This window comes from Ornithorhynchus anatinus, chromosome 7, assembly GCF_004115215.2.
Source record: "Ornithorhynchus anatinus isolate Pmale09 chromosome 7, mOrnAna1.pri.v4, whole genome shotgun sequence".
Classification (NCBI taxonomy): Eukaryota; Metazoa; Chordata; class Mammalia; order Monotremata; family Ornithorhynchidae; genus Ornithorhynchus; species Ornithorhynchus anatinus.
In genome coordinates, this window is record NC_041734.1 from 25,612,013 (window position 1) to 25,635,467 (window position 23,455).

General features: G+C 46.0%; 1 protein-coding gene across 19 annotated transcripts in view; it reads left to right on the top strand.

Annotated features, from left to right (window-relative positions):
* Window positions 1-23,455, top strand: part of MAP2 (microtubule associated protein 2) — a 328,607-nt gene that overhangs the window by 263,938 nt on the left and 41,214 nt on the right. For 8 of the 19 annotated variants that reach the window (XM_039912684.1, XM_039912688.1, XM_029068662.2 and 5 more), the window contains 3 exons: window positions 3,920-4,027; window positions 5,568-5,645; window positions 21,409-21,669. In XM_039912684.1, the coding sequence (XP_039768618.1) occupies window positions 3,920-4,027; window positions 5,568-5,645; window positions 21,409-21,669 (447 nt within the window). The remainder of the gene's footprint in view (window positions 1-3,919; window positions 4,028-5,567; window positions 5,646-21,408; window positions 21,670-23,455) is intronic. The other 11 variants (XM_039912692.1, XM_039912696.1, XM_039912698.1 and 8 more) reach the window with 4 other exon arrangements.

The following is a 23,455-nucleotide window of genomic DNA, read 5'->3' on the forward strand; positions in this document are numbered from 1 at the left end:
ATGGATGGGCAACCACTGGAGGTTCTTGAGGAGTAGGGAAACATGGCCTGAATGGTTTTGTGGAAAAATGATCTGGATAGCGCAGTAAAGTGTGGACAGGAGTGGGGAGGGACAGTAGGCTGTGAGGTCAGCAAGGAGGCTGATGCAGTAATCAAGGAGGGCTAGGATAAATGTTTGGATTAATGTGGTAGCAGTTTGGATGGAGACGATAGGGCAGATTTTAGTTTTTTAGTAATGTTGTGACTTGCCCAAGGATACACAGCAAACAAGTGGCAGAGCGGGGATTAGAATCCAGGTCCTCTGACTCCAAGGCCCTTGCTCTTTCCACTAGGCCAAACTGCTTCTCCTGAGCTTAGTCCTGCAAGGGGATCTGAGAAGTACTATGACCTAGTGGATAGAGGACAAGCTCGGGAGTCAGAATGGACCTGGGTTCTAATTCTGACTTTGCCACTTGTCTGCTCTATGACCTTGAGCAAGTCTCTTCACTTCTCTGTGCCTCAGTTACCTCATCTGTAAAATGGGGATTAAGATTGTGAGCCCTATGTAGGACAGGACTGTGTCCAACCTGATTGATTGGCTTGTATCTACCCCAGCACTTAGTACAGTCCCTGGCCTATAGCCAGCACTTAACAAATACCATAAAAAGAAGACCTCACTCCTTCACCACAGATCCATCTTATCTCTATGCTTTGGTTTTAAGAAAGGGTTCAGACTTACCATGTCTCATTTGATTATCTCTTGTACTTGATGCAGTGCTTAGCCCAGAGCTTGGAACCCTTCCGAAGGAGAACTACTGGGCCTGTTCTGAACCTCCTTGTTGGCTGGAAGTACAGTTCCGCTTCCTGGAATCTGCATCGTTATCATCACTGTTCTTAGTTACTTTCATTAGATCCTTACGATGTGCCAGGTTCTGACCGGAGTGCTGGAAAATCAATTCAGAACAGGCCTTGACTCAGAAGGGGCTCACTCTGGATGTTTGTAGCTGCAATGGCTCTTGGGAAAATGCTCTTCCTTATGTTCCTATAAACCACTTTGCCCAAGTATGCATTTGGTTGGGAATGAACATGCTTTTGTTTGAAAAGTCACTGCATTATAATGGGATATTTTAAAATGTGTTAGAAGGTATCAACTGTGAATTTATGCATGCCAAAATGTAATGTAGAAAAGTACAAAACATAACTGATCACTTGATTTTAAATGCATATTTGCATATGATTGAGTCTCGAAAACCACTCATTCCAAATATGTGCTGTTCCTTATCAAAGGCACCTGTAAAATTGCATCTTAGAGCAAATCTCTCAAATTAGCCTTCCTTATCCAACAAACAGGAAAAGGTCTGAAATAAGCCTACATATTAATTTATTAACTTTGACAGTGACTTCTAAATAAATGAAAACTAGGTGTGTTTGCTGGATCACCACCTAAGAGGGAGGGAGAACAAGTATTTTTACCCTGTTTTACAGAGGAGGAAACTGAGGCACAGAGAAGCTTGTCCAACCTGATTTGCTCACATCCACTCCAGAGCTTAGAACAGTGCTTAGGACATAGTAAGCACTTAACAAATACCACAGTTGTTCTTATTATTATTATGTGAACTTCCTTGCCCAAGGTGACAGCAGGCAAATGGTGGAGCTGGGATTATTACTCAGATGACTCACAGTCCTGCCTCTGTGATGCTGATGGTGTTGGTGCAAAAATGAATGAGTTGAGTTTACAAATCTCCCAGGTTCGCGGATCATGAGGAAAGTTGGTTTTGCATTTATAGTAATCAATCAAGAGCTGGGTTTCAATTAAACAAGCAATCAGTTGATAGCACTTACTGAGTGCTTAAATTTTCCGAGCATGGCCTAGAGGAAAGAGCACAGGCCTGGGAGTCAGAGGATCTGGATTCTAATCCCTGCTCTGGCACTTGTCTGCCATGTGACCTTTGGCAAGTCACTCAACTTCTCTGTGTCTCAGTTACCTCATATGTAAAATGGGGATTCAGTACCAGTTCTCCCTTCTACTTAGATTGTGAGCTCCATGTTGGAGGGGATCTGTGTCTGATCTGATTATCGTGTACCTTCCCCAGCTCTTAGAACAGTACTTGACACATAGTAAGTACTTAACAACTACCATTATTATAATTATAATTATTATTACTAGGGGACTTCAGTAGAGTTTGTAGGTACAATTATGCATCTCTGTTGTGAAATCTTCTAGAGTTCCCTGTTTTTTTGACCAACTGTACCAGTGAGGGGCCTGCTGATTTCTCAGGCAGTTTGGCAACCAACTCGCTCCGAGCACTGGACCATCTTGACATTTCAAGAGTGGGGCTTCCGTGGGGCAGGGTGAAAAACACAGGAAAGGGAGATCTCAGAGTTGCAGCCAGAGACCCAGAAGTTTATCCTGCCTCAGGGACCATAACCTGGGTCAGTGACCAAAGTCGGGGTCATCGACCAGAGCCAGGGTCAGTGACCACAGCCAGGATCAGTGACTGCAACCAGGTCAGGGACCACAACCAGGCGTCAGCGACCACAACCAAACAGAGGAGACAGAGACAAGCAGAGGGAAATAGTGACAGGAACAAGAATAAAAAGACAGAGAGAACCAGCAGCAGCTTCTTGCCCAGTACAAATAAAGGATTTGTAACAGGATGTGTGAGATACAGTTTTTCCAATCTACAATTTAAAGTATGAATGTTTTTCTCAGATTATTTTTCTGAGTAACAGAAAATGACCTCACACTGGTCATTTGGATGCTGCTACCTAAGTAAACTTTCCTTTTATTTCTTTTTTTTTCCTCTAGCTATTGCAAAAAGATACTTGATAACCTGATTCAATGCTCATAAAGAACAATCTTAGAAAACTTGGCTTGAAGAGGTGTTTGCAATTGTAACTCTCTGCATAGGACTATACTTTTAGATTTACCAGATATGTTTTCATCTTTTCACTTGTCACCTATCCAGAAAGAAGGGAAACTTGTTCATAATGAATCATTTAACTTAGGCTGTTGGTAAACATCCTTTAAATTAGAACAAAAGCCTAATCTCTCTCTCGCTTGCTCTCCATCTCTCTTTCTCTTACTCTCCATCTCTCTCTCTTTCTCTCAGTGTAGAATTTGGCACTCAGCAGGTGATACTTCATTTCCATATATTTGCCCTGGGGCAATACAGCATATATTTTATTTGCATAGATTTCAGCGCCCATCTTTAAAGTTAATGGAACACTGGGTAAGGTATTAAGCAGTGTGAACGATTAAATTATGGAACACATTTCTGGACTTAAAAATATTTTTGAGGTATTAACTCTCCCAATTATATATTCATAGGTGTCTTTAAGTTATGAGGACTTTCAGTCATAGTCCTGGATGGAGTACTGGGGATAAAAAATAAGGTCCCTAAGCATCTCGTTGACAAAGCCCAATTCCAAGAGTTATCTATCAGAAATGTATATTTTCTCTCTTTTCTTTATAGGGCCTTTAAAATATCCCTTCAAATTGCACATGGAAAACTTATTTCTCTGAGTGTTTAAATATTGGTATTAACTGTAAATTATTACGGGAGGAGCCTTGGGTAGATCAAAAGAGGTATTTCTAGAATTAGTAGCTGAATGTCCAAGTGGTTAGTTCTGGAGGAGTCAATCCAGTCACTGAATCAGCGTCCAGTCCGTCGGCTCTGCGTTTGACTTGGGGCACCAAGACCTGCTTGTTTTTCTGACTTTCCCATCAGGTGACTTCAGGATGTGAATAGTGTCCCTGTACCAAGACTTCTTCTCCAATCGGACCTGCCTTTGTGTGAGGTTTCACTGGGCTTTAGGGAATCACAATGGGAAGTTGATTTAGGACAGTTTGGTTCTCATGAGTTTGGCATTTTTCTTTCCTCGGCTTGAATCACTGATCGGATTTTTCCGTTCTTCTCTTTCTGTTTCTCTGGGTGCAGAGGAGGTGTCTGCCAGGATAGTTCAAGTTGTCACCGCAGAAGCAGTAGCAGTGGTGAAGGGAGAACAAGAAGCCCAGCATAAGGAGCAGCCTGGAGCCCTGCCCTTAGGTAACTCAGGGGATTTCAGGTGGGGTTGGGTGAAGTGGGGAGGTCCTTGTCCCTCCAGTGAGCATTTTGCCCAATGGGCCCCTAAGGGGAACCTGGGGTCCTCCTGGCTGTGGGTCAGTCTCCCTTCTCAGCAGAAGGCTGAGCTCTTCCCATCTTCCAGGCCTGCAGGGGCGTGGGGATGCTCTCCACCCCATACCCAAATCCCTTGTCCCAGGCCTGATGGCAGGGAAAAGCTGCTTCTGTTTGATGGTGGCTCATGCCTAGCCCTGGCAGTGGGCTGGCTCCGTGGTGTGAAGGCAAGTGATCCCAACCACCAACCAAGCTCTTGGTTTCCCTGGGTTGGCCGGGGTTGGCCAGCTGAGAAGCAAAATAAGTAACTGTGGTGTTTGTTAATCATGTGTTATCTGCCAATCCCAAATAGTCCAATAGGATACAGTCCCTGCCCCACTTGGAATTTACACTGTAAAGGGAGGGGGAGGAGGAACAGGTATTTCATCCCCATTTTACAGATGAGTACACTGAGGCACAGGGAAATTAAGTGACTTGTACAAACGTACATGCTTTCACATGCACAGGCACACATAGACACACCCAGAGCGATTTTACAGCAGTTTCACACTAGGCAACACTACCTCTCATGCCAAGATCAGCATAGCCAATGCTATGCTCTCCCCCTAGGACTGTCCTGCACTCCCAAGGGGTCTTACAACTAAGTCAGTACTCCAACACTGGGGAGATGTTTACAGAACCCCAAGACCTGACCTCTCTGCTCTGACCAGAGGTCACCATCCTCAAACCGGTATACCATTGGGCCTGCGGGGCATGACTATGTGGAAATACTAGCCTGGGAGATAGAGGATATGGGGTCTTATCCCAGAAGTTCCATTTGCCTGCTACCTGACCTGGGCAAGGCCCTTCAGTCCTCCGTGCCTCAGTTGTTTCATCTGTAAAAAGGTGATTCAGTGCCTGTTCTCCCTCCTATGTGCACACACATGGACATGTCAGATTAACTATTTGTGTCAAATACATAAAAGGTGTATTTTAAGTAAGAAGTAGGAAAGAAGCCATGAGATGAAAAATGCAGTTTTCCACTGGCTTCTGTCAAACTAAGTCTCCTTCACGATACTTTTGGAAGAAGTTGAGAAGATACCAGAAGAGTTAGATTGCTCCCATGAGGAGATGGAGAGCAGATACCAGTGGCTAATGGAGTTCTTTCAGAGGTGGATTCCTACTCTTTGATGGAGGAGGATCTCCCTGCATACCTCTCTCATGTACATTTTCATACACACACACATGCCTGAAATCATGCCCATGCACAAACCTACCTGTGTTCACCTGCACATGCACACACGTAGAGTGCTTTGTTTCCAGAAGTGGAATGTTCTCTTTTCTCTGAGGATTTGAAATCACTGACAAGGGTATTAGTTGGCTGCCGAGCTGTCACCTGAGAGAGCCCGGGCAGCCTCCTGCATCTAGCCCGGACTTATAATGACCAGATAATGACCTCCCTCCTCTCATGTTGCCATTGTTCAATCTCTAGCAGTCCAAGAGTCAGCTAATCTGCCTCCTTCCCCGCCTCCATCGCCAGCCTCTGAACAGACAGGAACCATGGAGGAAGGTAAGAACCAATTAGATGTTTCAGAATGTGTCTTCGGGCAAAGGGGAAAGGTATTGGGAAAGGGTTAATAAGTAGATGTGCTTCCCTTGGGCCTAGCTTAGAAATGGATCATATTCCTTAAAACTACTTGGGTTAAAGTCAGTAGAGTAGGCCAAAGGCAAAACCCAACCTGAAACAGGAAGAGGACAACATTTTTCTCATATGAACCATTAGGATCTAGAATTCCTAAATCTTGAGTGGCCTCCAACTGAATTCTAGAAAACTCTGATGGAGAAGAGCTATGTGATAATGCCTTTCCTGTCTTTTCCAATTCACAAGTCTTCATTCAGCCCATGTTGCCCCTGTCAAATCCTCCCCTTGGAGTGAGAGATAGGGTGGCTGGGGTACGGCTGGGGCAGGGAACTGGAAGTCAGGATCACAGATGCTGTGTTAGTAATCGCCTTCCCACCCTGGCTTTTCCTTCTCGTCTGCTAATCTGTCTCTCTCCAGTGCAGCGTGGCCTGTTGTGTAAGCTCTTTTTTCTTTATTATGTGGTGGGCAGAGCTCCTAATCTTCCTCCATACATGGTGAGGTTGGTTTTGTTTTCAATCAGTCAGTGGTATTTATTGCACTGGGGAGAGTACAGTACAACAATAAGAGTAATGATGATGTTAATAACTGTCATTTTTATTAAGTGCCTACTATATGCCAAGCACTATACTGAGGACTGGGGTAGATACAAAATAAATAAGGTCCCACATGGGGTTCACAGTCTAAGTAGGAGGGAGAACATTTTGCTCATGGAGAACTGAGGCACAGAGAAGTTATCCTAGTTCGCTTCAGTTTACTTCAGCAGATGTGGCGAAGCTGGGATTAGAATCCAGCTTCCTTAACTCTGAGACCCATGCTTTTTCCACTAGGCTTTTTCCGCCTCTTCTCCTGCGGCTGCTGCTGCTGCTACAGTGAAGTGGACAGTCACATTCCCTGCCTGCAAGAAGCTTGCAGTCTAGAGGGAGCTTACTAAAGCAACTATCTCCCCAGACTGAAAAATGATGAAACCCATTCTTCTTCCTCACCCCTAACAAGGGTTTCTCCCGCCACTGGCTGGATCGGGGGGTTCAGGGAGGAATTAGTTGGAAAACCAGGCCTCAGTGAGCTTGCAGGCTAAAGGACTATCTTCACTCTATGCTGTGAACATTGCTTCAGGTAGGAGAGCAGGAACATCCGCTATGCAGCAGGAGCCAGCCCCCACAGAGCACAGTCCAGCTACACTGCAGTGTCTCTTGGCTAGAGTAGGGGACTCTCTCGGGGATTTGGTCGGCAAGAGACAGGACCTGGCTACCCTGCCACCCCTCAGGATTAAAGCCCCTCACTGAGGGGCCAAGCTTTGTACCATCCACATTTCTCTTCTCCTCCTGACTGGTGCTAGCAAAAGCCAGGCAGGTTGGCTGGGGCAGAAGCCCAAGGCATTCTCTCCCATTTGAATGATGTTGCTCTGATCATTGTGTAAGCAGTCATTCAGTGGTATTCCTTGAGCACTTACTGTGTATAGAACCCTCTAATTCTACTAAACATTTGATCACTGTAATCTGGACTTGCTCCAGTGTGGCAGGATTGAATCTGCCGCTTCTTTGAGACTTGTTTAGGCTGAAAATAGTCTGGAACATTTGATCCATTTTCTTCCTTTTTGATTCCCTGACCTTGTCCCCTGAGGCACATCTACAAAGTTTATGGTTGTTTTGGGTTTTTGTGAGGGTTTTTAAAATAAAGAAATCTGGGTTTCTAAAGATACTCTGACCAAACCATGAGCAATATTGGGTCAAGTGATGGCCGAGAGGTTTTCTTTTGAGGCCTGTGATTGGCCTAGTACTCACGGGACTCCTGAGGACAGATAGCATTTAGGTCTGCTGGATCTAGTGACCTTCTGAAACAAAAGATGTGCCTGTCTCTGGCTTCCTCTTTCCCCATCAAGCACCCTGCCAGCAAGACCCCTACCTCCATGGAGAGGCTCATTCTGACCCTTCCCAGGGTAGAACCCTTCATGACTCCTGGGATAAATTCAAAACATCTCTCCCCATGGAGCAGGAAGGGCTGGCTAATGATAGGCTGGTGGACAAGGAGAGCTCAATAGTGGGGAGGGAGTCAAGGCCAAAGTTTCTCCCAGCAACATCCTCACCACTCTGAGTAGGGACCTCTGTGGGCACTGTACTCAATGTCTATTAGGGGAAGAACACTGTACTAGATGCCTGTTAAGTGCATAATGCTATGGGCACCTTCTGAATGCAGAGCACTGTGGCTGAGGGCCTACTCGGTGTAAACTACTGTGTTGAGTTCTTATTCTGCACAAAGCATTGTGTGCAGAGTACTGCACTGGGTATTGATTGTGTGCGGAGCCTTTTCTGAGCCCTACCCTGGACAGAGTACCGAGCTGGTCTCCTACTCGGTGCAGAACATTCATCTGGGAGCAGATTGCTGAACTGATTGACTGCCATGTACCAGGTACTTTACTGAGAGTCCACTGTGCAGAGCACTGGACAGTTAATGAGTGTAGAGCACAGCACTAAGTACTTGCTGTATATAGAGCTCTGGGTACCTAGGCAAAGAGCTCTGGTGAAATAAATAAAATACAAAATGTGAGCCCTGACTGGAGGGGCCATCCATTCTAATGGGGGAAATAGTAGTTATGAACTGATGAATATCTCCTAATGAAGATCACTGTAATCTGGACTTGCTCCAGTGTGGCAGGATTGAATCTGCTGCTTCACGGGGCAAGTGTTTGCTCCTTGGTGCTTGGGCAAGCCTAGCGCTCTCCACCCTGATGAGGTGGGTTTGGGCCAGTCCTGGCAGTGGGGGAAGCCCATGGAGGGACCAGAACTGAGGTTTGGTTGGGAACGTTGTGGGCAGAGTTGCTACCGAGGCCCCATCTGCTGCCCCTCTGATTCAGTGTTGAAGCAGCTCTATGCCGGGTAATGGGACAACCTACAGGACCCCAGTGGAGGAAAGACAAGGGTATGGAGTGAGATGAGGATCTCATTTAGACTGGGATCAGAAGCCCAACCTCATCGGTGTTTGTCAAGCACTCATTATGTGCCAAGCTCTGGGATAGATAGAATATAGCCAGATAGGATGCAGCCCCTGCTCCACATGGGGCTCACAGTCTAAGAGGGAGGGAGAATTGGTATTTGAAGTGTGGATTGGATCTTGGCTAGCTGATGGTGGAGAGGAAAATGGAAGGGAAGGCTGATTTCCCCCAAATATTAGAATCAAATCTTTTAGGATATGAAAATTGCTTCAGGGATGCCTGTTCAAAGGGCCCTGTAATAATGGGGCTGGGGTATCTTGTGGGAAATGGAAAAAGTGCTTTCTAAAGCTGGGAAAGTCCACCGGGAAATGGGCAGATGGGTGAAGAATGGAGAATAGCCATCAATCAACATTCAGTAGTATTTATTTAGTGTGTACTGGACACAGTATTCTGCACTTGGAAGAGTTCAACAGACATAGTAGTCACGATCCCTGCCAACAAGGAGCTTACAGGCTAGCGTGGAAGGCAAATAGTCGGGTGGGATGAAAAGGTCACAAGCAAGCCAGGTGGTGACTGAGCTTCGTATAGTACTCTGCACACTGCAAGCACTCAATAAATACCATTGATTGATTGACTTCTGGGAGGTGATGGGGCTCCTAAAAGGCATGCCATAATCAGAAGAGGGGCTGTGGTCGTTGAGCAAACCAGGCCTCCCCCGAGAACAGACCCAGCAGAAGGGTAAAGATGGCTTTTCTAGGCATACAAGGGGGAATGGTGGGCCACACCTGCCTACCCAGAGAGAAATCCACCAGGAGCAGTGTCCTCAGCTTCCAAATCCAAGGGCAGAGCTAGGAAGCTGAGCATGAGTCTCTTAGCACAGAAGCTTTGGAAAGATTGTAACATTAAGGGGTAGCATCAGGCACCGTGGGTAGCAGATGCAAGAGTGAAGCAAGAGACATTCTTGACAGGCACACAGTGCAGAAGAAAGCAAGAATCACCAATGCCTGTTCATCCACCACCCCTGCCCACATGCATAAAATCTCAACATCAATTTTCTTATCCAATTTTGATAGGAAGCTACATTTATCTTTTATCATCATCATTCATTCATTCAATCGTATTTATTGAGCACTTACTATATGCAGAGCACTGTACTAAGTGCTTGGCAGAGCAGAGTTGGTAGACACGTCCCCTGCCCACGATGAGTTTGGCCTAGAGGGACGAGATTACAGTTAACTGGAAAAATTATTACCTAAAAGAGGTACATCAGAGTAATACACTTTTTGAGTCATAGTTTCCAAGGAAAGATATTTAACAACATTTACAGTTAGTCTAATTCAGAATGTAGTTTAGCATTTTCACAAGAGCTGGCAAATATTAGTCTTTTGGGAAAATATATGGCATTTGAAGGAGGAGAGAGTGGTGGTCTGGCATATGTGGAGGGGGAGGGAGTTCCAAACTAGGGGAAGGACATGGAAAAGGGGTCAGCAGCAAGCTAGATGAGATCAGGGTACAGCGAGTAAGGTGCAGCTAGAGGAGTGGAGTGTGAGGACTGGGCTGTAGTAGAAGATCGGTGAAGTGAGGTAGGATGGGGCAAAATGATTGAGTGCTTTAAATTCTGTTTGATGCAGAGGTGGATGAGCAGGCATTGGAGATTCTTGAGGAGTGGGGAGACATGGACTGAACATTTTTGTTGTTAAATGATCCATGCAACAGTGTGAAGTATGGACTGGAGTGGGGAGAGACAGGAGGCAGGGAGGTCAGTGAGGAGGCAGATGTAGTCAAGGTGGAATAGGATAAGTGCTTGGATCAGCATGGTAGCAGTTTGGATGGAGAGGAAAGGGTGGATTTTAGCAATGTTGTGAAGGTAGAACAGACAGGATTTGGTAGCAGATTGAATATGTGGGTGGAATGAGAAAGATGAGTCGAGGATAATGTCAGTGTTGCAGACTTGGGAGATAGGGATGTGAGTGGTGGTGTCTACAGTAATGGGAAACCCAGGGGGAGGGCAGGGTTTGGGTGGGGAGATACGGAGCTCAGTTTTGGACGTCTTTAATTTGAGGTGTAGGCAGGACATTCAGGTAGAGATGTCCTGACGGCAGGAGGAGATGCGAGATTGCTGGGAAGGAGAGAGTTCAGGGCTGACGATGTAGATTTGACCTAGTGGAAAGAGCATGGGCCTAGGAATCAGAGGACCTGGGTTCTAATCCCAGCTCTACCATGTGCCTTCTGGGTAGACACATGGTTTGATGGATAGAGGACAGGCCTGGGAGTTCATGAGTTCCAGCCCCTGCTCCACCACTTGTCTGCTGTGTGACCTTGGGTAAGTCAGTTAACTTTTCTATGCCTCAGTTATCTCCTCTGTAAAATGGGGATTGAGATTTTGAGCCCTGCATAGGGCAGGGACTGTGTCCAAACTGATTTGCTTGTATCCACCCCACCGCTTAGTACAATTCCAAGCACATAGTAATCATAAAACAAATACCATAAAAAATTAGTAAGCATAATCTTTGAGGAGTCTACAGTCTAGCTAGGAAACAGATACTAACATAAATTATAGATAGAGTGCAATAGAGTATGTAAGGTATCTAAATAAATGCTGTGGGAAATTGTGAGTGTCTAGATGGCATGGAAGTACTGAAGTCTCAGATGGGCAGGAGGAGGAATTAAAAATAAATCATGGAAGGCTTCTGGGAGAAGGCATGATTTCAGAAGGACTTTGAAGGTGGGGAGAGCAATCATCTGCTGGATGTGAAAGGGGAGAGAGTTCCAGGCAGAAGGGTGGGCGTGAGGAAGAGCTTGGCAGTGAGAGAGAAGTGAAAATAAGGCATAGTGAGTAGTTTAGCTTAAGAGGAACAAAGTGTGAGCTGGAGTTTAGTGGGAGAAAAGAGTAAATAAGTAGTGGGAGAGAGAGCTTATTGAATGCCTTGAAGTCAATAATCAGCCGTTTCTGCTTGATGCAGAGAAGAATGGGCAACCACTGGTGGTGTTTGAGGAGTGGGGAGACACACGTAGTATGACAGTTTGGAAAAATGACCCCAGCAGTAGAGTGGAGTATGAACTGGAGAGAGTTGAGACAGGAGACGGAGATCAGTGCTTCTGATGCCATAGAAAAGCTGGGCTATACCAAGTACCAGGAACAGCGAAATGAATGTTAGATGGAGAGAAAGGGGTGTTGGTATTTGTTAAGTGCTTATTATGTGCAGAGCACTGTTCCAAGCGCTGGTAGATACAGGGTAGTCAGGTTGTCCCTCATCAGGCTCACAGTCTTAATCCCCATTTTACAGATGAAATAACTGAGGCACAGAGAAGTTAAGTGACTTGCCCACAGTCACACAGCTGACAAGTGGTAGAGCTGGGGTAGCTGACCAAATACTGACTGATTAAATACGCAGGGGGAGACAGAGACACAGAGAGAGAGATATAATGCCAAAATTAGGGCACTTGAGAGACAAGGAAGATGGGGGTGTTAGCAATAGTGATGCAATAGAAGTAGGAGGAAAGGATTTGAGGGGGAAGATGCGTAGTTCAATTTAGGGCATATTGAGTTTGAGGGGTCAGCGGTACATCTTTGTAGAGATGTCATGGAGGTCCCCCCACCAATCTTTCATACATATCTATGTAGAATTCTTTTGGCATTGGCTGGATCATGCTACAGGCAAAGCCTAAAAAAGAGTGTGTTTGTGCGTGCTCTAGTCTTTGAACCTTTGAACTCACTCTGTGGCTTCAGAGGCAGGGGCATGCCCTCCGTTCCCACTTAGCCAGAGGACATGCCCAAAACAACAGCCTGTCCGCTTCTCAGCAGAAAGGAAGGGTGAAATCAGACACCAGGTGGGCCGTCTCGATTTTGCCAGGGGTGTGCGTGCCCCCGGGGGAAGGCTGAATGGTTCTCTCACATCACTTAAAGTTCATACACCTTGGGTTTGCTCACTTCACTCAAATTTAGGCTCATTTAATGTCCTGCTATTTGTAGTTCAGGTCCTGCTGTTCTCAGTCACACTGCCTGGCATAATTTCAGTTTGAACAGTTCTATTATTCTCATGAACTTGGTTTATATTAAAGGACCAGGAAGACCATTGCTTGGAAAACCAAACAAAGGGTGCTCGGCCTAGTGGGAAAAACTCGGCTGGGAGACGGGGAGAGAGGGAGGGAGGGAATATATGTTACTTTAAAGACAATTCAATTAGTGGTATTTATTGAGCGCTCACTATAAAGAGTGCTTGGGAGACTACAACGTAACAGAGTTGGAGATGTGTTCCCTGCTCACAGGAGTTTACAGTCTAGAGGGGAATAAAATATCAGTTCATTAGTGAGAAGCAGCATGGCCTAGTTGATAGAGCCCGGACCTCAGAGGCAGAAGGTAATAGGGTCTAATCCCAGCTCTGCTACTTGTCTGCTGTGTGACCTTGGGGAAGTCAGTTCACTTCTCTGTGCCTCCGTAACCTCATCTATATAATGGGGATTGAGACTGTGAGCCCCAGGTAGAACAGGGACTGTGCCCAACTTGATTTGCTTATATCCACCCCAGTACTTAATAGAGTGCCTGGCACACAGTAAACACTTAAATACCATTATTACTATTATAACAATTATTATTATTAAATAGCAATATTACTCCCCTAGAAATCAATCCATCAGTGGCTTTTATTGAGCACTTACTGTAAACAGAGCACTGTGCTAAGTACCTGGGAGAGTACAGTGCATCATAGTTGGCAGATGAACTCCCTGCCCACATCAAGTTTACAGACTAGTGGGCAGTTCATGGGGAGTTTCCCCTCTGAGACCAGGGAGAATTACATCTCCAAGGTAAGTTCCTGAGAATGAATTGTCAATTCAGGAATAAACCTGTTCTCTCTCCTCTGGGCTATGTTGCTTCTCACATTTTGGGGGGTGTTCAAGATGCATCTCTCCACTTCTCACTAACCTCCAGTGACTCTCCAACACCTTCCTCAACAAGCAGAAACTCCTGACCATTAGATTCAAGCATTCCACCAGGTTTCTCCATCTTGCTTATTGGGTTTGTTCACCAGATTTCCCTCATCCCTCCTGCCAAGCTCACTCTTTTCATCTGTTCCTCACCCTCTACTCTTGGCTTTTCCCGACAGCTTCATGTGGACAGGATGAGCAGCCACGGTTAGCCTGTTCCATCATATGGAGTAACAAAGGGGCTGGTTGCATGCTTGTATTCTTCCATCCTTCCCCTTACTATCTTCCCCATTTCCCTCACTTTCTAATAACAATAATAATAATAACTCTGGTATTTGCAACTGGCACTTACTGTGTGGCAAGGACTGTGCTAAACGCTGAGGTAGATTCAGTATAAGCAGATCAGACGTAGTTCCTGGGACTCACAGTCTAACAAGGAAGGGAGAACAAGTATTTAATTCCCATTTTACAGATCAGGAAACTGAGGCACAAAAAAGTGAAGTGACTTACCAGAGGTTACACAGCAGGCAAGTGGAGGAGTTCTCCTGACTCCTAATCCTGTGCTATTTCCACAAAACCATGCTGCTCCTCCTCCTTCATCTCTCCCGACTCCTTCTCCCTCTCTTCTTTTTCTTTCCCCTTCCTCTACTTTCCCCTTTTCTCCTCTCTTCTCTCTCGCATTTATCCCACTTTTCTCCACCATCCTTCCTCCTCAAAGTTCTATTTCCTCAATGTTCTGCCATGTTCTCAAAATGAGAAGTTAGTACTACTGCTTGGCCTAAAGAGGATGTGGCCAGAGGGGAAAGTGTGGCCAGAGGGGAGGGAGTGGACATAGGAGATGGTGTGGACAGAGGGAGGGAAGAAGAGGGAGAGCTAAGATAGAAGAAGGAGATGAATAGAGAGGATCAGTGGTGGGTAGAGGAGGACAATCAGACGTCAGCTACAACCTAACTCCCAGGTCACATGGCCAGCATCAAAACTGACCTTTTGAGGCTGTGATTAGGAGTGACTGGCATGGGGAATGACCAACTCTTTCTCCCCTTTGTGGTTGAGGCTTTGTAGATTTTGTGGCCCCTAAGGCTTCAGCACATGAGAGGCAGGCCTCAGTGTGGTGGAGAGCAGAATCATAGTAAAATGTTCACATGTCATTAGCTAAGTCAGTTAATCATTCAACCAATTGCACTTACTGAACACCTACTAGAATCAAGCACTGCTTGATCCCTGCTCTCAAGGAGTTTAAAATCTAGAGGGTGAGACCAAAACATAAATAAATTATAAAGAGTAGAAAATAATAGAATATCGGAGATATGTACACAAGAGTGTGAGAACGTAAGCACTTGGAGCAGGACACCATCTTTCTTCATCACAAACAGCAGTACAGTCTAGTGGAAAGAGCACAGCCCTGGGGAGGCAGAGTACCTGAATTCTAATCCGGCTACACCATTTGCCTGTTATGTGCCCTTGGTCAAGTTACTTAACTTTTCTGTGCCTCAGTTACCTCATCTGTAATAGGGGAATTAAGGCTGTGAGCCCCATGTGGGATATGGACTGGGCACAACCTGATTATTCTCAAAGCCTCAACCACAAAGGGGAGAAATAATGGGTCATTCCTCATGCCAGACACTCCTACCTACAACCTCAAAAAGCTGCTTTTGATGCTGGCCTTATGGCCCAAGGGTTAGGTTGTAGCTGACCTTTAATTGTCCTCAGCTGCCCATTACTGATCCTCTCCATTCATCTCTCCCTACCTACTTTAGCTGTCCCTCTTCCTTCCCTGTTCATACCTTCTGGTCACACCCTCCCCTCTGGCCACAGAGTTTAGTACAGTTTTTGGCACAAAGTAAGCACACAACAAATGCTATTTAAAATAAAAAAGTTGCATTTGGGAGATAAAGCTTGTGGGGAGATGAAAAATTAATTGGGGAAGGCCTCTTTAGGGAAGGAGTGGTTCAGAAGGGCTTTGATGTTAATGAGAGCTGAAGTTGGCATTATGGGGAGGTTGTGACTAAGAGAACATAAAATGAAAAGTCAGGAGTAAGGTTGATAAACTCCCATGGATGGTATTTTGCTCCCTTGCCTTCCCAGAATATTAACCCCTAATATTAGAACGGAAGCCCTTTGTTTGCCTTCTCCTTTCTGATGTTATAGATGAGGCAGAAGAATACTCCTCAGTAATGAACAACAAAATGAGGATTTAATAGGCATTGTAAATTAAGAGCTTACTATGTGCAAAGCAAATGCTAAATGCTGAGGTAATTCCAAGGTAAACAGGGGAGACCCAATCCCTATCCAACACTGGGGACAGATTCAGAAAAATCAACAATCCAATCAACCAAGTAGTTAAATACAATTCTAGTAGGGAAACTCACACCTGTCTCACAACTCCAGGCAAGCTGAGGACACAGACCCTGCCCCAGTAATAATTAATTATAAAATAATAATAGTAATTATGGTACTTAAGTACTTATATGCCAAGCACTGTTCTAAGTACTGTGGTAGATTCAAGTTAATCAGGTTGAACACAGTCCCTGTCCCATTTGGAGGTCATGGTCTAAGTAGGAGGAAATAGGATGTAATCCCCATTTTACAGAGGGGGTAACTGAGGCCCAGAGAATTCAAGTGAGTTGCCCAAGGTCACACAGGGGATACATGGCAGAGCTGGAATTAGAATCCAGGTCCTCTGACTCCCAATCCTAAACCCTTCCCACTAGGCCACAATGTTTCTCTATTGCTGAGTGCTGAATCTCACCTGAAAATGTCTATCGGGCAACGGTGCTCCAGTCTCAAGGTGCTCTGATAGGAGACAGAGAGGCCAGATGGGCCATGGCAGATGCAGTGACCCAGAGCTCTCAGTCTTATCAGGGGGGAGGGAGGCTGTGGGCTGTCTGGTAGGGACAGTGAAATAACGGGAAGGAGGAAGAAGAGGGAGAGAAATAGGGTTTCCTACTGAAAGGCTTGGTTTTCCTCTGCGATCACCTACTGATCATGATGAGGTGATGATGATTTACCATCCTCCTCTCTGATTCCTCAAGCCTTCAGCAGGGTTTGAGCTGGATGCCTGAGGAAGTGGTCCTGTAAGTCAACTGATTTCTATGAACCTGGAGTTCATCAAGTCTTGAAAATGTCTGTTACTTCCTTGCTGGGGGCCAGCTAGGAAGAATGGTGGAAGGAGACCCAGGAGTACACAGCGGCTTCTCCAATGGACTGGCGAGGCTACAGATGAGCAGGAGAATCAGGATAGCACCCACTGAACCCCATCGCCTGGACGGGCAGCCCGGGAGATGCCAGCACCTCCCCCCCGGCCCAATGTGTTCGAGGACAGCACAGGGACATTCCCTTCTGCTAGCTTTGAGTTTTCCAGTTATTTTGAGGGGAGAAATAGAACTGAAAAATCTAAAAACACTCAGTGTTAGAAATTCATCATCTGACTTAAATTATCAGGCATATTTAATACATTTTGGCCTATGCTGAAATGATGGTAAAACTCATCCCAGTACTGATAGCCAAATTCAGCTAGGGGGCTGACAGTGGACTTCCTGGCACAGTGGGGATGACGGGAGAGGTTCCAGACGTAGATTCATGTAAAACACCCACAGGGGGACACAAAGCAAGGCAATCTGAGAACACATGGAACAGACCTCAATACATGGGAGAAATCTTCCACCAGATGATGATTTTCCCTGAAACATGGAGGTCACCTATTCTTAATAACTTTCCTTCTCCAGTGAATTAATCTGTTCATAAATTGAGAAGCAGCATGGCCTAGTAGATAGAGCACAGGCCTGGGAGTCAGAAAGACCTGGCTCTGCCACTTGTCTGCTGTGTGACCTTGGGGAAGTCATTTCACTTCTCTGAGCCTCAGTTACCTCATCTGTAAAATGAGGATTAAGACTGTGAGCCCTATGCAGGTTGTGGACTGTGTCCACCTGATTGGTTTATATATGCCTCAGTGCTTAGTACAGTTCCTGGGACACAGTAAGTGCTTAACAAATGCCAAAAAAAGTGCATATGGTATCCCTAATTGTGTGACGACCGTGTGAGATTTTATGATGTAGTGATGGCCTTTTAGGGGTTGGTCTGAAGAGCACATTAAAGGCAGGACCCAATGGTGACTCAGAATCCCCTTCATTATTGCAGCCCTTAGCCCTCATCTCCTCCACCTCCCATTGGCTTGTATCACTGATCTCCCCCACACCTCATCCCACTGTGTGCTTTCAAGGTCCACTGGGTCCCCGAGCCCACACCCATTCTGTCCTGTGTTATCTTGTGTCTTTGTCTTGTCCAGTTCTTGTCTTGTCCGGTTCTCCCTTGCAGCGTCTTCCTGTGTGTCTGTTTGTAGATGAAGGGGCTGAGGAGAAAGTGGGACCTCTCCACCGTTTCCCCAGCCATGGCCCTGCCCCGACCGGGGAGAGGCGTAGACTCCTCGCCCCCTCCATTTCAGTGTCTGTGCCTGAAGATGACCCTTCCAATTCCGATGAAGAGTACTATGAGCATCCTTTGTTCAGCTCAGAGTGGACTGGTTCTAGCCCCCTTCCCAGGGCCACAACGCAGATTGCCGAGACCCTCTTGAAAAATGACAGAGGTGAACCAAGCATGGTCCCCTTCCCTTCCTCCTCCTGCCCTGCAATCTTGACCATAATCATCCTGTTACATGTGCCTCACCCCATGGGGATCCATCTGCCGGAAGGGGAGGTGGTGTGGAGTGGCTTGTTTTTTTTCCCGATGGAAGGGAAGTCTCTGTGTGGGCACAAGCATTGAGACCAGGTCCCATTACCACCCCCATCATGGAGAGCCTGGTTCAGGGAGAGGTGCAGAAAATCTTCCTCTCCTGAATGGCTTCAAGAGAGAAGCCAAAGGTATGGCATTATGGATTTCCGAGTATATCGTTCAGATTTCCTGAAAACAAGGAAGTCAGGGAGTGGACATCTCTCCTTTCTTTCCTTGGCATCACTTGTCAAAAATCCTCACGTTGCCTGAACTCTTCTCAACCAGCCAATCAATGGTATTTATTGACTGCTTACTGTGTGAAGAGCACTGTGCTAAGAGCATGGGAGAGTACAATACAACAGAGTTGGTAGCTGCTTTCCTTGCCCACCAGAACTGATCCAAGCTCAGTTGATGTTGCAAAGGTCAGAGTTTTTTAAGGAAAACTTCTGGAAGAAGCTGCTCTAGTGGCTCAGGCTGGAACCAAGCATGTTTATCCATAGGTGCCTAGTCTAAGCAGAACTCATTTTCCAGGCCTAACAAATTTCCTCCACCAAGCCCCAGGCAGAACTGAGGGAGGGCATCGATCCGATCAACGAGTCTCGGGTATGATCTGCTGCTGTTCTAAATGAGTGTGTCGCTCAGGGAGAAGATTGACTTAGGTGGCCCTTACCATTTCCTAGATAAACCCTTGTATCTCCCTGGGTCTAAGGGGAATGGGCAAGAACAGACCGATGGAGTTAATGATGTGATATGATAATCAGCCAAAATAGTGGTAGATGGCTATTAAAGAGCTGGTGCGCAGCAAGAGATTTCCCTGGGGCGGGAATACAGATGACCTCACAGTAACGATAGAGGCAGGTCCAGACAGTGCCAGGATGTCGGAAGAGGTCGTCTGGCTTTCTCTTGCCAAATGGAGGGCGGGGCAGGGAGTGGATCAGAAGAGTGTCCTGAAGGCCAGGTCTGTCATCAGCCATCCTTGGATGAATGAGGGAAGGGGATGGGGAGCCCCAGTCAGCCAAAGTATCTTAGCCATGTCCAAGGAGTATTTGGCCTCGACCCAGATGTGGGGAAGAAACCTTGGTGGAATGAGTACGTCAACTGACCTGGATCTTTCTCTGGGTTTCTAATCTGGGTCCCCAATGGCTACTGTTTCTTGGAGTTATTCGAGAGGGATTCTTGTCTCTGGCGTGGCACCACTGGAGCAGAAGAGAAACATTTGCTGTTGTAAAGTACTAAGCAGAAACAAAAAATGAATGAGGATCGAACCTGCACTCTTAGCTATACCTCTTGGAACTCCTATTTTTGGTATTCTTAAGTTTTAAAATTTCCTTTTTTGACAAGAAAAGTCTTTGCTCCAGCTGTAGCCTCTCCTCTGCTGCTCTATAAAGCTGATCCAATGTTTTTTGAATATATCATCCACCTCAGCAGTTATTATTCAGCTGGATGTGTTTTTTTTCCTTCAATTTTATTTTTCCTGTGATTTTTTTTCTCTCCCATTTTTTCCTTGACCTTTTGAAAGAAATAGGAAAATGGAGAATGAGATGTGTAATGTCCTTTGATGGGAATTTTAATTATTATTCATGTTCAAAAATGGTCTGTGTTATGGCCTCATGAGTTAAAGAGATCATTATGGGAAAATTGGGTTAGCTTTAATACTTTCTGTGCCTTATCTGCTTTTTGATCCAAAAGCTTAAAAAGAGGTCTTTGAACCAATCTCCCTTCGACTTCAAGGAGAAACATGCCAGAAGGGCTATTGCTAAGGCAAGGATGCTGGAAATCAAATGTAACAGAAACAGGCTTTTTAAATGGTTAAAAATGATCCCTTTGGCCCATGTGGCCACGTCTTTTTGAAAAGTTGGATTCCTCCTGTGGAATTTCTCATTTCTACTTCCATGACAGGCTCGAAGGGAGGTTGAGTGAGCCATGCCCTCATCCAGCAAAGGAATTCCCACGGATTCTAATGAGCTAAGTTCTTAAGGATTCTGAGATGAGTTCTCAGTTGTTTACCAGACCAAAAATGTTCTACTAACTGATCGGTTTGCAGAGCCTCTCCAGTTGGTGCTCATAATTGGTTCCAGGAAAATTGTGTGTTAAGGGAAAGTGGGCTAGGGAACCATGAAAAGTGAACTAGTGCATTTCCAAGACCTAAAAAAATTGATCAAAACATGATGCGCACATTGAAAAATAGTGGTAAAGTACAATGAATAGCATTCCATGTTGAAATAATGTCAGTTTCCTTCCAGTAAATAAACTATGAATTCAATTTTTTTGAAGCGTACTGAAGTAAATATACAAGTTTCAGTATTTACCGTTCATATGTTCAGCTAAAGACACCTTGTGGGTTAAACAACTAAGGAGGTATCCTTCTCTAATGCCAAATAGAGAACAAACAGCAGTAGAAATGTGGTTTTCATAAATTCAAGGCAAGATGCTTTAGTCATTGAGGGACTGGGAGAGGAGACAGAGGTGGGGAAAGGAGGTAGGTGTTGGAGTGTAGGTGAACTTTGACCCCCTGTAAAATTGTAGTAACACTGTAAAGCTGGCTTTAAAATTCAACAGTGTGTTTGCAAAAGAGTATGAAATGAAGAGCCAGAGAGAGGGTGATCAACCAAATTAGACGGCAGGGCCTACTGTCGAAATAGGGTGACCAAAGTTGTTCTCCTGGGGGGACTTCCTGCATTGGAGAAAACAGCACGCTTCTTTAAAATCCTATTTCATTTAGCCCACGGGCACCCCTCTCCTTTCCACAGTCATCCGTCCCTGGCAGCACTGCCATTTCTTTCCGTTTGACACATGTGCGCGAGCTACAGCCATTTCCGCTGAGGGAGGGCAGAGCAGGGAGACTCTTTCAGCTCTCCATCCTCAGCATTAAATGAGCTTTCCAGTGACCAATCAAAAATACTTAATGAAAGATCGAAAGAGCAGTCCAGCTCCCGGCCCAGGGCATGGGCCTCTTTTGTGATCCGGTCGATTTGTTCTTCCGGCGGTCGGAGGGACAGAGTACTCTAGGATGTTAGGTGTTCTGTGCCTCATGATGGTGGAGCTGAAAGTGTTACTTCCAGAGCAGGTGCAGGTTGATACTGTATATTTTCTGTGGTCTTGACATCAACATCTTTTTCCATCCCTAAGAAGAAGAAGCAATGCAGGGACCAGTGATCGAGGAAGAAAAATCCACCGGTCTTCCCGTAAAAGAACCGGGGAGCGCACTTGGGCCTGTGGCTCCCTACGAGCACCCCGAGGGCCCCAGGGAGGGCCCCGTGGATGCTAGCTTGAAGGCCAAAATGGCTCCTGAAGAGAGAGACCCGACGGGGGCACCGCACGGGGAGAGTATCAAAGAGGAGGCCAAGGACGTGTCCCTGGAGCTCAAAGTCCCTCCCTCTGACAGGGAAGGTGTGTCCCCGTCAGGACTTGCATGCATTTGCCACAGCGAGCAAGACCCGCTGGCTTTCTGTGACGCTTTGCTGAGCTGCTCCATTTCCTGTTCCTTTCATTATCGCAGTGCTCCCGTTAGTCCACTTCCCGAGTCCATCGTGTGTATCTGCATAGGCGCTGTGCGGCCGCATGGGCTTCTACTGCTGCAGCCGATCCCGGGGCTGCCCTGCCCCGCTGGAGAAATACGCTTTGTGGCTAAGCTGATTTCCCCATGAGCCTCTCTGCCCCATCTCAGATGTTTGCCAGTCACATTGCTAATCCGTCTATACGTTCGTTTTATTTTGGGTGCAGTGATTCATCTGCTTTTCTTTGCAGGAGTAGCTTTATCGGCTTGGACTGTGGGACCGGCAGTGGCTTCCGCCCCTGGGTGGTGGGGGGACTAGAGGGGGCGAGGGAAGGGGAGGGATTTCCGCCTGCCATTCAGTGTGCTGGGTGTTTTATGTTTGAGTGCAGTCGGCCTAGCTTTTTCCAGGCAGTAGCAGAAGCACCTCCTTTCCCACCCTCTCCCTTCATGCAGCCCACCCCACCTTGAACATTCCCAGACCTCTTGAATTTCCATTCCTCCTTCCCCAATTAGACGTTCATAAAGTATTTCTTTTCTATTGTTACAACAGGATACACAAGCACTTAAGGTAATGATGGTCCACACACTTCCTCTCTTTCAAAGATGGTTGAAGTCTGTTCTGCTTTCAAAACCCAATCCAAGTAAGGCATCCAGCCGAGAAGGCCGGTTGGAACCCCGTCCCAATAAGCCACCAGAGGGCCTCTAAACCCTGTCAGTCCCAAGACAGCTAACGGACTGGGTAGTCCCTAATCCGAGTTGCTCATTTGCTCTCTTTGAAGCAACGGTGTAAGCCAATTGGCAGTGCTGCTTCAGTTGGTGAAGACCCAGCGAAAGAGGTAACGCAAACTTGAGAGTAGAGGCATTTCAGATTCAAAAAACAAGAAAAAGGAACTGTTATTGCCCCTTGTAACATTATGCTTCTGCTTCTGCAGACCGTAGTAAGCAATACAGTTTGTCTTCTGAGATGATTCATTGTGAGATTTGGAGATAGACTGGTTTAAAATGCTCAATAGCTAGGTGAGCATTTATAGAATGCTCTGAAAGTCTACAGCTGGTATAAGTAAAATGACGAATTCCCATCTCGGCAATTGTTAAGCACGTCTCATAAGAAGACTGCAAAACAGCCCACTAATTGTATATCTGGAATGGACTGCTCACGTATAACTGGAATTTAAAATGGAACCTTATCTCTGAAGGCTAGAGTGTCATTAGCAGAAAGATGAGTTATTGTGTGTCATGCCAATCAACACTGAAATATTCACAGTTCCATTCTGAGTGGAGGGCATCAGGCTTCTGCCAATCGTTTGTCCTTACCAAGAAAACATTTTATGTGAATAAAATCACCGGAAATGAAAGCACTTGGGCTTTCTGGCCCCTTGCAACTCCACGACAGTTCGCACGTTCTTGCCACAAACCTTAGCAGAGAGAGCAGCCCCTGTCATTCACATAGGTTTGGAGGTGCAAACCCCCTGAAGCAAACTCGTGTATGATACACTCTTTCCCTGACCCTCGCTTCACCTGTGCATATGCACTTGATTGGAGCCTGCCCAGCCAGTGTCAGGCTTTCCTTCCTGATTTATAAATTAGGGTGACTGCATGTGTCCATAGTCCTTCTTTTTTACTTTCCCATCCATTAATCATATCAAGATATGGGATCCAGCTAACTGCCTGTAAGCACTG